At 39.5% G+C, this 15,190-nt stretch overlaps 2 gene segments (V, D, J or C); both read left to right on the forward strand.

Moving 5' to 3' along the window:
* Positions 1 to 1,138: 1,138 nt before the first annotated feature.
* On the forward strand, positions 1,139 to 1,748 carry LOC127160830 (immunoglobulin kappa variable 4-1-like). The segment is given in 2 exon segments: positions 1,139 to 1,303; positions 1,408 to 1,748. Coding segments are annotated over 2 exon segments (390 nt in total).
* A 10,336-nt stretch (positions 1,749 to 12,084) lies between these two features.
* LOC127160832 (immunoglobulin kappa variable 1-39-like) lies at positions 12,085 to 12,658 on the forward strand. The segment is given in 2 exon segments: positions 12,085 to 12,206; positions 12,333 to 12,658. Coding segments are annotated over 2 exon segments (375 nt in total).
* The last annotated feature ends 2,532 nt before the right edge of the window (positions 12,659 to 15,190 follow it).

Below are 15,190 nucleotides of genomic sequence, written 5' to 3' on the forward strand. Positions count from 1 at the left end.
GATTGCCTGGAGAGCAGCTCCATCAGCAGATGTTCAGCGTCCTCACAGGAGCTTCAAGTTACTGTAAAACTACACAGACACACAGAGAAATAATAGTGATCTGAGGAAATGTTTCAGTGTTTGAGTTTCATAATATTCAGAATAGTTTCATAATTTCCTTCATCTGCAGGTGTTTTCATGGTTCACTGAGTGACATTTGATTATAAAATATGAGCTTGAGTTCTGGGGCCTCATTTATAAAGATGTGTAGAATTTCTGAAATGTCCCTACAAACTATTTAAGAAACCATCCATACACACAAAATGTTTCTAAATGCATTAATCTTTATAAATCTCAGTTCATTTTAAATGCAAACACAAAGTGAACAAACACATCAACCTACAGAATGGTCACAAATATCCCTTTATGCTTCAGAAGAAGTCTCTTTCCTTCTTTACCCTTTGTAAACCTTAATTTGTTTCTTACTGCTATGAAATCCTACTTCATTTAGGATCCAATTGCATTTTGTGAGGCCCATGACCTTTTTTTAAAGTCGAAAAGACAAAAATAAGTCAGACATACAGTGAAGACAAAAAATTGCATTTGATAACTGGATTTTGATTAAATAAACTCCAGTATTGTTTAACATCTTTTTAATCTACATATTTAAATAACATTTCACCATTTGTGCTTTTGACTTCTTCAAATATTAATCTCCCACAAACAAAACAACCAGACCACCAAACCATCATTAAACACTTCAAAATCTGAACTTTTAACTCTTAAAATAACAAAAGAAAACTGAAAGATTGACAGCCAAACATTAAGAACGCAATAAATTTACAAAATGGAATTGCACACAAAATAATGTATTGTACAATAGGAATACCACACCAGTTTTCAGTCTTGTGTCAAACTGGTTTATATGTGAATCTACATTATTTTAGAAAGCACATGCCCTTTGATATTATTAGGTTTATTATTTGTTGTAGTATTATTATCAACCCAGTAAAATAAATAAACAAACAATAGTATCAGTCTAATTTCTGTAGTTCACATTCATCACTAAGTATTAAGCTTCCAATATTTTTTAGAACATGAATGTGACAATAAAATGAGGTCTGAGACTGACAGCCGCCTGTTCTGTGTATGAAGATCATTTACATAGAGAGACACTTTGCATGAGAGTGTTTATAGTGCTGTGAGTTTAACACTTCATGACTGAGAGCAGAACAGAACAGAATCTTCATCATCACACAAGTCAAAACAACAACAATGAACAACATCATCATCCTCATCTGGACACTCTGTTTATGTATTCAAGGTAATGTTTTTATGAAAATATTAAAGTAAAATATTATATTATTATTATCAAGAGTGAATGCTGCGCATAGACCCTGCTCTTTCTAACTCTAACTATGATTTTAGGTTTCAGTGGGCAGGTGACTGTTACTCAGACTCCCTCTGTAAAAATGGTTCAGATTGGTGAATCAATCACTATAAACTGCAAAACAAACACAGTAGTGTATAATAGCTGTGTAGGTTCATATACTTGTATGGCCTGGTACCAGCAGAAACCTGGAGAAGCTCCTAAACGCTTGATTCATTCAGCAAATCAAAAAGAGTCAAACACACCATCTAGATTCAGTGGCAGTGGATCTAACAGTGATTTCACTCTGACCATCAGTGGAGTCCAGACTGAAGATACAGGAGATTATTACTGTCAGAGTTACCACTATCCGGGCAGCACTAGGCTGTTCACACAGTGATAAAGAGTCGTACAAAAACCTCCATCAGTCATAGTCACAGTGACTGCACTGATACAGCTGAGAGAAACTGCAGCTGCACACACAACAGCTACGTATGAACATAGAGTTGAAATCGATGAAAAAAAAAAAAAAAAAAAACTGTAATAAATATTTCAGTTTATTTTATTTGTTTTTAAACCAAATGAACCACTAATTCTGAACTTTTCAGACTCATCAAATCCAGACTCACTTGACATTATAATTAGGCCACATGAAAAGACCTCCCATATAACACTATGTCAACACTGATCAACGTTTACTGATTTAATATAAATACAGTAAAACTATTTTTTTTTTAGATAATTAGATAGTAATATGTAATTTTACTAATGAGTAAATGGTCAGTGCTTTTTGTCACATCATGGACTGTTTTGTGGTGTTTTTCCCTCCTCATGTGCCCCGTGACACAGTTTCCCCTCTGGCTAATTAGTTGAGCCCCCGCACCTGTCTCGTTATCCTATGTTTAAAAACCCTATTCTGTTCAGTTAACGTTTGTCGGATCTACTGGATGTTTACATGTGTCATATCCTGCCTGTGTTGTGGATGTTCCATTGTGTTAGGTCAGTGGTGGTTGATGTTTATTTGAGTTCCTGTGTGCTTCTCTGACAGCGTAGTGTCACGCTTTTGACAAATATGTTTAAAATGATCTAAACTAATGACATTAAGACTCCAGTCATTTCATGACTTAGGAAAAAGTGTCTTTTATTCATAATGTTGGTTCCTCCTTATGCTGGTCACCATCTTGAGATCACATGATCAGATGAAAAGTACTCACTTTATTTTGGTTGACACATATTTTATCAGATTCTTTAACCTAATAAATAAATGAATTATGCATTTCTGTGAATAGGTTATTTTTACAGCAACACTGAAAGCTAAAAATGCTGCATCCACACTAATAGATGTCAATACAGAGTCAAAATGAATGTCATATCAGCCAGTAAAACATACACAAACAGATATTTTACAATGAATCAACATGAAATGTAATGAAGCACTAACTGCACTTTTGAAGCATTAACTGCTTCAAAAAACATTACTCTGAAAGTAAAATATTTTAGATAAAGATGTTATTAGTTTGTTAGCAGCTCAATCTGTTGTAAATCCTGCCCACTTCTTTGCATTGTCAGCACATGCTTCAGTGCTCTGAGAGTGTTTATAGTGCTGTGAGTTTAACATGTGATGATTGAGAGCAGAGCAGAACAGAACAGAATCTTCATCATCACACAAGATAAAGCAACAACAATGAACAACATCATCATCTTCATCTGGACCATTGCAGTGTTTGTTCAAGGTGGAATGACAATTTTTGACAATAATATTATGCTGTTGTTTTATAGCATTGTAATATACCAATATTGTGCTATAAATGAGACTTACACATTCATTGGTTTTCTTTTCTTTTCTTCAGAATCCAGTGGAGTCACTGTGACTCAACCTAAAGTTAAAACTGTCCAGATCGGTCAAAGAGCTACAATAGAGTGTAGTCTGGATGTAGAACTATACAGTGATGACTTAGCCTGGTATCAGCAGAAACCTGGAGAAATATGGAAAAGATTTTTCTCTGACCATCAGTGGAGTCCAGACTGAAGATACAGAAGATTATTACTGTCAGAGTTTACAAAGATCAGTGGTAGCTGGGTGTTCACACAGTGATAAAGAATCGTACAAAAACCTCCGTCAGTCAGAGTCACAGTGACTGCACTGATACAGCTGAGAGATACTGCAGCTGCTGATGGGAGGATGTTGTCACGGATTGGCCAGGCTCTGCAACCACTCACACACAGCGATCACAGTCACCAGAATTCTAATCACACACACCTGCACTCAATCAGTCACACACACATAAAAGCACACACCACTCACCACTCATTGTCCGGGCTCGTTAATACGAAGCGGACTCATTGTGAAGCTCTCTCCGAGTTCACAACATTCTACCTACCTGAATATACTTACCTTTATCTCTGCTTCATTCCAGTCTGTCCAGTCGAGCCGCATCCAGTCAGTGGTGTGTGTGTGTCGTAAGTCTGTCAGCTGTCAGCCAACGGTGTGTGTATCATCCGTTCTGAATTTCATCTCCCGTCGTTCCTGCAGAGGAAACAAACATCATTCAGATCGTAGATATCCATTCAAGAACTTTGCAAACCTGAACTGTTATACTCACCTATTCCTGCACATCATCCTTCATCTGTGGCTCTGCTGTAAATAAATATCGTTTACCTTCACTTACCTCAGTTGTCCGTCTGCTTCCGTAACAGAAAGCCCGGACCGAAAAACAGTGCAACAGCATGAGCAATCCCGATCCGTTCCAGGAACTGGTGGACTCGCTACGGAGGGTTTTGCTGAGGTCTCCAACCACCATGCCATCTGCACCACCTCCCGACGCACCGCCAGCACCGAGCACTTCTTCGGCCACCGTTCCTTCCAGTCCCATGGCCTGACCGGCGCCCTACTCTGGCGGGGCTGAGGAGTGCAATGGATTTTTATTACAATGTTCTCTCGTATTTACTATGCAATCTGCTTTATACCCCACAGATCAGTCACAAATCGCCTTCATTACGTCACTGCTTACCGGACCAGCTCTCCGATGGGCTGAAACCATCTGGCACCAAGCCGGGCCACCAACCCATTCCATCCAGGCTTTCATCGCTCATTTTAAGGAGATTTTCAATCGCTCTGATGGGAAAGTATCTGCTGGTGAGCAACTATACCATCTTAAACAAGGAGCAATGACTACCCACGAATATTCTCTTCGTTTTCACACTCTAGCTGCTGCCAGCGGATGGAATGAGCGATCCCTCCTGACCACCTAACGGCTTGGTTTGGAACCTGAAGCTCCGTTTGCAGTTGGCGGCTTTGGATGACAACATGGGGTTAGAGAAATGCATTCAACAATCTCTCCGCTGTTCTGATCGTATGAAGTCTTACCAGTCCAACCAAGAAACAGTCTCTACTGCACTCCTACACAAGGAGGATATTCAACTTCCGGTTCTGGAGGGTGCCACCGTGGACATCAGCTTAGGGCGCCCGTGGCTGGTGAAGCATGGTCCCATCCTCTCTTGGGGTATTGGGGAAGTTATAAAATGGGGTGAAGGATGCACCACAGGTTGTTTCCCTGAGCTCCCTCGACCGATCCAAAAATCTCTGCCCGTCTATACCACATCTGTTGAAAGTCCCATCGAGAAACAATCTGTTCAGATTCCTGACATCTACGCTTCCTACAAGGACGTCTTCTGCCCCAAGAGAGCTTCCCAGCTACGTCCTCATCGGCCATGGGACTGTGCCATTGACCTGGTTCTGGATGCTCCAATGCCCAGAGGTAAGATCTACCCATTGCCACTTCTGGAGACTAAGGCCATGGAGGAGTACATCCAAGAGGCTCTGAGTCAGGGGTACATACGCCCTTCCACTTCTCCTGCAGCATCCAGTTTTTTCTTTGTGGCGAAGAAGGATGGAGGGCTGCGGCCGTGTATCGATTACCGGATCATCAATCAAGGCACCATCAAATTCCGTTATCCCCTTCCTCTCGTCCCTGTGGCCCTCGAACAACTCCGATCCGCAAGGATATTCACCAAGTTGGACCTCCGCAGCGCCTACAACCTGGTGAGAATACATGAGGGGGATGAATGGAAGACCGCCTTCGTGACCCCTACCGGCCATTATGAATATTTGGTCATGTCCTATGGTTTGGTCAACGCCCCCTCTGTATTCCAAAACTTCATTCATGAAGTACTCCGGGAGTTCCTTCACCACTTCGTCATTGTCTACATAGACGACATCTTGATCTACTCCCGGAGTGAGGCAGAACATCGCCACCAAGTTGCGGAGGTCCTTCAGAAACTCAGAGAGCACCAGCTCTATCTCAAGGCTGAGAAATGTTCATTCCATCTTCCATCCGTCCAATTCCTGGGATATATTATAGACCATTAGGGGGTTCGCATGGATGAGAGGAAGGTCACTGCAGTTGTTTCCTGGCCAGAACCCACTACTATCAAAGAACTACAAAGATTTCTCGGATTCGCCAATTTCTACAGACGCTTCATCCAGGACTATAGTCTCATCACCGCTCCTCTCACTAACCTTCTCAGTGGTAAACCTAAGACTCTCCTGTGGACTCCCGAAGCTGCCGCAGCCTTCCATTCCCTTAAGTCCGCCTTTACACAAGCTCCACTCCTGACTCATCCTGACCCTGATCTTCCTTTCGTGGTGGAAGTGGACGCCTCGACCACTGGAGTAGGAGCCGTTCTGTCCCAGTTTCATGGTACTCCCAAATTACTCCATCCATGCGCCTATTTCTCCTGAAAGCTCAGCCCAGGGGAGAGGAACTACGACATCGGAAACCGAGAACTACTGGCAATCAAACTCGCCCTGGAGGAGTGGCGACATTGGCTGGAGGGCGCTATCCATCCTTTCCAGGTGATAACTGATCATAAAAATCTGCAATATCTTCGAGACGCCAAACGGCTCTGTCCTCGTCAAGCTCGCTGGTCACTATCCTTCTCCGGATTCAACTTTTCCATAACATATCTTCCAGGACCCAAGAACATCCGAGCAGATGCCTTCTCCAGACTTCACGATCACCAAGAAACATCTGAAACTCCCACCAAAATCATTCCAGAACACATCATTGTCAGTCCTATTGAATGGTCCGCTCCTCCAATTGTCGCCACTCCGGTACCCAGACCTCCGCCGGGCTGCCCACCAGGTCATCAGTTTGTTCCAAGGACCCAACGGGTAGATCTTATTCACTCCACGCACACCTCCCTGGGCACTGGGCATCCAGGGGCCAACAATACCCTCTTGCTGCTATCCAAACGCTTCTGGTGGCCGGCCATGGCAAGGGATGTGAGAAGGTATGTTCAAGGTTGTAAGGAGTGTGCCATGTCAAAAAGCCCCCGACACTTACCTGCAGGAAAACTCCATCCCTTGCCTATCCCGAACCACCCCTGGTCACACCTAGGAGTCGACTTCATGACAGATCTCCCTTCTTCAGATGGAAATACCTGCATCCTAGTCATCATTGATTGCTTTTCAAAATTCTGCCGTCTTCTACCCCTGAAAGGACTTCCTACCGCCCTGGAGACAGCTGAAACCCTTTTAAATCATGTCTTCCGCTATTACGGCATCCCAGAGAATATAGTCTCAGGCAGAGGACCCCAGTTCATCTCCAGGGTATGGAAATCATTCTTCAAGCTCCTAGGTGTGACCGTCAGCCTTTCTCTGGATACCACCCTCAAACCAACGGCCAGACGGAGAGGAAGATCCAAGAGGTGGGGCGGTTCCTCAGAACCTTCTGTCACGGTCACCAGGACTCCTGGAACCAGTTTCTGGGCTGGGCGGAATACGCCCAGAATTCACTACGGCAACCGACCACAGGGCTCACACCATTCCAGTGTATTCTCGGATTCCAACCCCTGCTCTTCCCCTGGAATGGTGAACCATCAGAGGTACCCGCAGTGGATTACTGGTTTCGGGAGAGCGAGAGAGTCTGGGACGCAGCTCATCACCATCTGCAGAGGGCAGTGCGTAGATCCAAAACCATCGCAGACTGGAGGAGGATCCCAGGTCCTGCCTATACTCCTGGACAAAAGGTTTGGCTCTCCACCCGAGACATCCATCTGTGCCTGCCATCTAAAAAACTTATTTCTAGATTTGTTGGCCCCTTCACCATCCTGGAACAGGTCAACCCCGTCACGTTCAAACTCCATCTGCCACCTCAATATAGGATTCATCCCAAATTTCATATCTCCTTTCTTAAACCTTTTCACCAACCTTTGATTCCTTCCACAGAGCCTGGCCACGAAGAGGAACCCCCTCCCCCCTTGATGCTGGAAGAGGGCTCCATCTGCTCGGTCAGAGAAATCCTGCAATCCCGACGTCGTGGTGGTCAGTTGGAATACCTTGTCGACTGATCGTGGGTCCCCAGAGTCGACATCCTGGATCCCACTCTCATGGAAGACTTCCACGCCAATCATCCTGAATACCCTGCACCTCGTGGACGAGGTAGACCACCACGGCGCCAGAGGTCTCGGCCCTCAGGAGCGGGCCCTGGGGAGGGGGGTAATGTCACGGATTGGCCAGGCTCTGCAACCACTCGCACGCAGCGATCACAGTCACCAGAATTCTAATCACACACACCTGCACTCAATCAGTCACACACACATAAAAGCACACACCACTCACCACTCATTGTCCGGGCTCGTTAATACGAAGCGGACTCATTGTGAAGCTCTCTCCGAGTTCACAACATTCTACCTACCTGAATATACTTACCTTTATCTCTGCTTCATTCCAGTCTGTCCAGTCGAGCCGCATCCAGTCAGTGGTGTGTGTGTGTCGTAAGTCTGTCAGCTGTCAGCCAACGGTGTATCATCCGTTCTGAAGTTCATCTCCCGTCGTTCCTGCAGAGGAAACAAACATCATTCAGATCGTAGATATCCATTCAAGAACTTTGCAAACCTGAACTGTTATGCTCACCTATTCCTGCACGTCATCCTTCATCTGTAGCTCTGCTGTAAATAAATATTGTTTACCTTCACTTACCTCAGTTGTCCGTCTGCTTCCATAACAGATGTGATCTACATTTACTTTTTCTATTATATATTTTCCTTTTGGTTCTTTGGAGATTTAAAAAGTTCTTGATGTGTCATTAAAGGTTCTTCAAATCAGTGCTGGAAAAGTATTGACACACTTGAGGAGCTACAGTATGTAACAAACAGCAGTTTCATCATGATACAATATGACACTGACTCTCTTTTTTAGAATTTGATTTAATATTTTCCATTGCATCAAAACATGCCACAGTAGATTATGATTTGATTAATACAGTCATATAGTTAGTAATTTGATATTAAACCAATATTACAAGATGACATTTCTGGCACCATTAGCAGTTACTTTAAAGCACCAGTAGAGGCTCTTTGTGGACTCTTCTGTGGCACCAGGCTGAAAAGATTTTCTAATTGAAATCTTACGCAGATGACACTAGGAGTCAGAGTGATTCAGTAACAGCTGTGAGTGACACAGATACTGAAGGACACACATCAGAATGAATCATTCACTGTGTCTCATCACAGAGTCAACAGTTGATTCAAACATTCAGATGGTCAGTATGACTGCTGAGCAGTGCCGGCCTGTTATTACTAAACAAAAACATTAAACAAAACAATAATTATTGTTAATGATTATCAGTATATTTTACAGAAAACTGCAGCATGACCTGTGAACATGCAGGAGGCCTAACTAAGGTATGAAGATTTATTATAATATTATGATTAAAAATCTTTGACAAAAAAAAAAACAAAACTTTTTTGTAATTTTTTTTTTTTTTTTGTCAGAAAATTGTATGCATTCACTGAGAGAGAGAAAAACTCCTCTATACTGGAGGAAAAAAAATAAGAGAGGTTTATTATCATTCCTATTTTTACTGAAAATAAGGTGTTGTGCGCATTAGTGAGTGCAAACGTAATATAATGTTCATTCTTCTTCTTCTTTTAGTTTTATGGCGGATTACAACCATGACTTATGAGGTGCATGCCGCCCAGTGGCGGCTACTGGTCTGTCAAATAGGGGAAGCTCATTTTCGGCCTACATCATAAAATTGTCTATTTATTTATTCACAAGAATGTGCCTTATTGTCATAAGTAAGTCACAATGCAAACAATCGTAAAAAAAAAAAAAGCTTTAGTTTTATTATGCAAAATATGATGTATTTTTTCTTTTAGTCAGATGCTACTATATAGTATAAATATTTTGCAATTTAAATAAGGTTATTATGGAGATTTATTTATTTATTTATTTATAAAGTATTTTAATAGAAATATAAGGTTTCATTATGTTATGTTAAAATTTTTCAAGATTACTATATATATATATATTTATATTAATTTATAGTCATCCTCCATGTTAATATTTAATGTAGTAATCTATATATATATATAGAACGATCTAAAAAAAATATTAAACTCTGTAAAAGTGAAACAAGGAATGTGGTGTATAATTGTGTGAAATGTATGATGAAAATCAAGCAATTTCGCCAAGCAAATATAAAGAAATAGGTTGCAGCAGTTTTTATTTCGACTGAACTTGAGAAATCCGCGATGGGACTGAGCGCGAATAGCTTCAGCGATTTCTTATAGTACAAAATCGCTGTCAGTCAAAAGGAGATGCAATCTTTCGACAGACCCTCCAATCATCACGCAGAAGCTCGGAGTCCAGGCCAGCCCACTCCTCATTTGCTCCTCATTCACCCCCAGAGACGCTGAGCGTCCGTGGGCGGGACATAATCGCAGCGTTTATCCAATGACCGTCTAGTTTCAAAGCACTGAAAAAAAACGTTCAAAGCAGCAGCATTGAAGTCAATGGACGCTGGGCTTCAACGGGGAAATGCACTGTGACGCTACGGGAATGTATGAGAAGAAAATCAAGTCAGCCGACCTGCTATATCTAACTGATTCTGAACGAACTCGTCTTTGAGATGAACGTTTTCTAACGCATTTTTAGTCAATAAAATGTTAATACAATAGTACATAATTTGACCATTAATTTTGTGACATTATAGGGGAAGCTGAGCTTCCCTTGCAGTCTTAAAGAAATCGCCACTGATGCCGCCATAATGTTTCATTCATACAGGAAATCCCTAATATGGACAATGGTATAGGCTATCGCGTAGCTGAATAAAACTCAGACAGAGACATTTTAACTGATGAAACATGGAGACGTATCTGTACGACTGCGACTAAATGGTATTTTTATATGAAAAAGCTATAGATGTAACTCAATGCTAATCAACAGCCTTTATCACTGTATAGAATACTATATAATATAATGATTTCGCCTCATTCTGTGATGTGAAACCACGTCAGATCACGAAAGGAGGTTATTTCAAACACTCGAATGATGTTATTAAATGAATCTGGATAAAAAAAAAAAAAAAAGTCATTAAAATGTTCTCAATAGACAACAGGTTTGTAAACAGACTCAGACCTATGCAAAATCCATGCACGCGTTCTACTGAGGTAAATTAGAATGCACGGACTGATTTTTTTTAATACATTCGACACATATGCCGCACTGTACAGCCCTGGTACATCACCTTAGCTATGTAGTCAGAAGGTGTGTGCGGCTTGAAGTTGCGGTGTATGACATGAAAGTACCGTAAGAGCGATTTTAAAGCATGCAGAGCTGTCTGCACTCTATAGCTCTTGCGGAACTTTGATTTTAAACACAGATCTTTCTGCTCAGCACCACTTCAAGACAAACGTACCTACAAATCCAATTGACAACCTCCCCTTAAGGCGGGTCCCTAGGTGGCACTGTTGCTGAGAGCCTCAGTGTGAACTGATGAATATGAACAAACCTCATCTCTCCATTAGTCCAACTCAGCTGACTCATTTCACAGAATAAAGGGTCAAAGAGTAAAACTCATAATTGAGTGATTCTGTTCCTCTCAGAATAGAGCAGCTCCATCAGCAGATGTTCAGCGTCCTCATTGGAGCTTCATGACACAGTAAAACACACAGTCATTACACAGAGAACCGATATTGATCTTAGAAAATGTTTCAGTGTTCAAGGGTCATCATTTGACTAAACAGCATAGTTGCATCAAAATGTTCACTTGACATTTGATTATAAAATATGAGCTTGAGTTCTGGGGCCTCATTTATAAAGATGTGTGTAAAATGACCCAACAATTCATAAAAACGATCCATACACACAAAAATGTTCCTTAGTGCATCTTTATAAACCTTAAATTAGTGCATAATGTAAGCAAACAGAGCATCTTACAGAACGGCCACAAATAATCCATGATGGTTCAGAAGAAGTACAGCATATATATATATATATATATATACACGTTGTTTATATTCAGGAAATTAAAAATTCCAGTGACATATTTTCACAGTGATATATTTACTTTTTTTGTCTTTATTTTTTAATGAACAATTTTTGATTATTTTGATGGTATATTCTATGTGCACAAATGTTTATACAAATAATCTTTTGTGAAGACATAATGATAAATATTACTTTGATATTTATGAAATTTGATTATATAATAACCAGTGTAAGTTAAAACAGCTTTTAGAATTTTAATCTATAGATTTAAGGAACATTTCGCCTATATGTGCTTTTATTGTATCTTCTGTAAATAATAATCAGATTAATAAACATGGTTTGTAAAACATGAACATGCATAAAGAAATTCATCTGCCGTCTGAGACTGACAGCCGCCTGTTCTGTGTATGAAGATCATTTACATAGAGAGACACTTTGCATGAGAGTGTTTATAGTGCTGTGAGTTTAACACTTCATGACTGAGAGCAGAACAGAACAGAATCTTCATCATTACACAAGACAAAATAACAACAATGAACAACATCATCATCCTCATCTGGACACTGACTCTCTGCATTCAGGGTATATATTTTATAATAAATCATAAACTATACTACAATATCTCATATTTTATGCACTAGTATGATACATTAGAATTATAATATTTGATCAAAATGTTCACTAAACAACTAAAATGTTTTATTTCAGAGATCTGGGGACAAGTGACAGTGACTCAGAATCCAGCAATAAAATCCATCAAACAAGGAGAAACTGTTACGATCAGCTGTAAAACCAGTCAGACACTTTCTAGCTGTAGTAGCTGTGTGTCTTGGTATCAGCAGAAACCTGGAGAAGCTCCTAAACTCCTCATATATTACATAAACAGCCTCCAGTCAGGAACTCCATCTAGATTCAGTGGCAGTGGATCTGGCACTGATTTCTCTCTGACCATCAGTGGAGTCCAGACTGAAGATACAGGAGATTATTACTGTATGGGTCGCTACTATATGAGTAGCTGGATGTTCACACAGTGAAAAAGAGTCGTACAAAAACCTCCATCAGTCAGAGTCACAGTGACTGCACTGATACAGATGAGAGATACTGCAGCTGCTGGTATAAGCATAACAAACAAGTAACAGACTATAATACTAATTTTAATTAATTATCTTATTAATTTTTTTAATAAAATCTTTTAGGTGGATTTTAATTGTACCCTCAACTATACATTAGATGTACATCACCTACAACACTTTTTTTTTCTTCCCACTTTATATTAGGTGGCCTTTACTAACATTTAAATTAATAGTAATAGTACATACATGTTTTTACATTGTGCTTATATTTAAAAAAAGAAAAATATGATGTAATTATATCTGTAGTTAATTTCTGTAATTACATTTATAAATTACACTGTTGACTCATTGCTTACACCTTAACCCACCCATAAACCTACCCATACCACCAAACCTGTCCCTAAACGTACCTGTTTCCTACCTCAACAGCAGCAGAAGTGTTTTGCACTACAGTATAAACACAATAAGTGGATTGTACTTGTTTTTTGGTGTAACTGCATAAGAGTTAAGGCCACCTAATATATAGTGGGACCAGAGGAAGTATCAGTCCTAAGGACAGTCAACTTTCATAAATTATCTGATGAAAGACAACAGATGAGAAAGAAAAGATTAAGCAAATATTGCCCTTCTATTGATATTTCTTCTGATCCAAGGGAACCTTGAGAATATTTATAATGAAGATCCAAAATACAAAGAAGAAGACATTTGAAGAGCTAAGTGTGGCTGAACTTTTAAAATCATAAGTTAAATCACATTGAATGTTTCATAAAAGCTTTATAATCATTGTATTTCAAACTTGTCACTTCATCGGCACCAAAGGTTAAAGGAAAATCCACACCTCACTATCAGTTTCACTGCTGACCATCTGACAGACAAACTTAGTGTTTTCATTCCAGGTAGTTCTCTCAACATTATTTGTTTGTTTGATTGATTTATTTTTAATTTATTGATTTATTTGTTAGTATTATTTTTTTTTTAATCCATAACACCAACTTTACACATATGAATCCTGGGAGCACCTGAACAAACACTACATGCATCTTCATCTGTTAGTTGAATGATGTTGTCAGACACAAATGGAGCTTGTTGAGAAGCTTTATTGAATGTTACAGCAAACACAGCAGATTGAAAGATCAGCCAGTGCTTTGACACTAGAGCTCTCTTTCAGTATTGAGTTGTAAATGACTACAGCTGCAGCACTAGACTCATGTGAATCCTGCCTGACACAGGACACTCAGATACGCCTCTACACAATCACTATACATTTTAATGAAAACAGTCATCAATTAATCTAAACATACCAAGACATTTACTGCTTCAGTTTCAATTCTTTTCATATTCCATATAAAATTATTGCAATTGTATGTTAGCTATTCCACTTTTATTTTGACTTTTACATTTTTACACTTGTTTAAAAATGTAACTCAATTTCAGACTGAAATCTTGTGACTGCAGCTCAGATCAACTGAACATTATTTTACTGATTATTATATGATGCAATAAAAAAGTTTAGCTATATATGACCACATTCAGTGTAGAAATGAAAGAAAAAAAAATGTGATGAACTGATAAAACTCACACCTAATAAAAAATTATGAGACACATTACGAAAAAGTGTTTAGACACCAATTGTTTCTTCGAAGTAAGTAATTTGGTCACACTTACATTTCTTACTATTAACTATTAACTACAAACTTTCCCTCAACAAACTTCACATTTGCTGCTTTTTAGTATTTAGTAAGGTAGTTGTTAAGTATATTTATGGGGTTAGATTAAGGGATCTAAAGGCATTAATAAATACCTTATCAGTATTAAAAAAATAAATAAATAAATAAATAAAAAAAGTCCAATATACTAGTAATATGCATGCTAATAAACTAGTAGTAACAATAATTCAGTTCTTCTCAATATATCAATGTATTTTTTAAGCAATAAAAATCTTAATCATAAATATTGTAAATGATATTGTCAGGCATTCACCTCAGCCACCCTCATCTGACACACCTCCAGTAGCACCGCCTACTCGATCATCATCACCCGAATACTAACTGCTTTCACCTGTTCCTCGTTGAGCCACACCCTATATATATAGAACTCTCTGTCATTTGCACATTGCACATCTACCGTTCACATGCTGATTTCTTCGTTCCCTCCTGTTTGCTTACGGACTGTGTGGCGTGGCTCATCCTCTGGACTCGAGTTCTTCTCGTATTTACAAGAGCATTCAGTTAAGAACTTATTTTACTACTTTATGCTTTGTCTTTTAAATAAGATGCTTGTAAATAAACTATTGGATTGGACTGCCACTCATCTCTCGTCTCCTCCATCCCCATGTGTGTGTGAGTGTGACAGATATTTATTGTTACAAAAATAATAATTGTGTTGTTTAAATTTTTAAAACATTTTATACAATCTAAATTGTATGTTTTTAATGGAGAATTAAAAAAGACAGACTTACATTTCACCACCAGTTTAGTTCCTCCACCGAAAGTC

The sequence above is a fragment of the Labeo rohita genome, unplaced genomic scaffold, assembly GCF_022985175.1.
Source record: "Labeo rohita strain BAU-BD-2019 unplaced genomic scaffold, IGBB_LRoh.1.0 scaffold_468, whole genome shotgun sequence".
In the NCBI taxonomy this organism is placed as follows: Eukaryota; Metazoa; Chordata; class Actinopteri; order Cypriniformes; family Cyprinidae; genus Labeo; species Labeo rohita.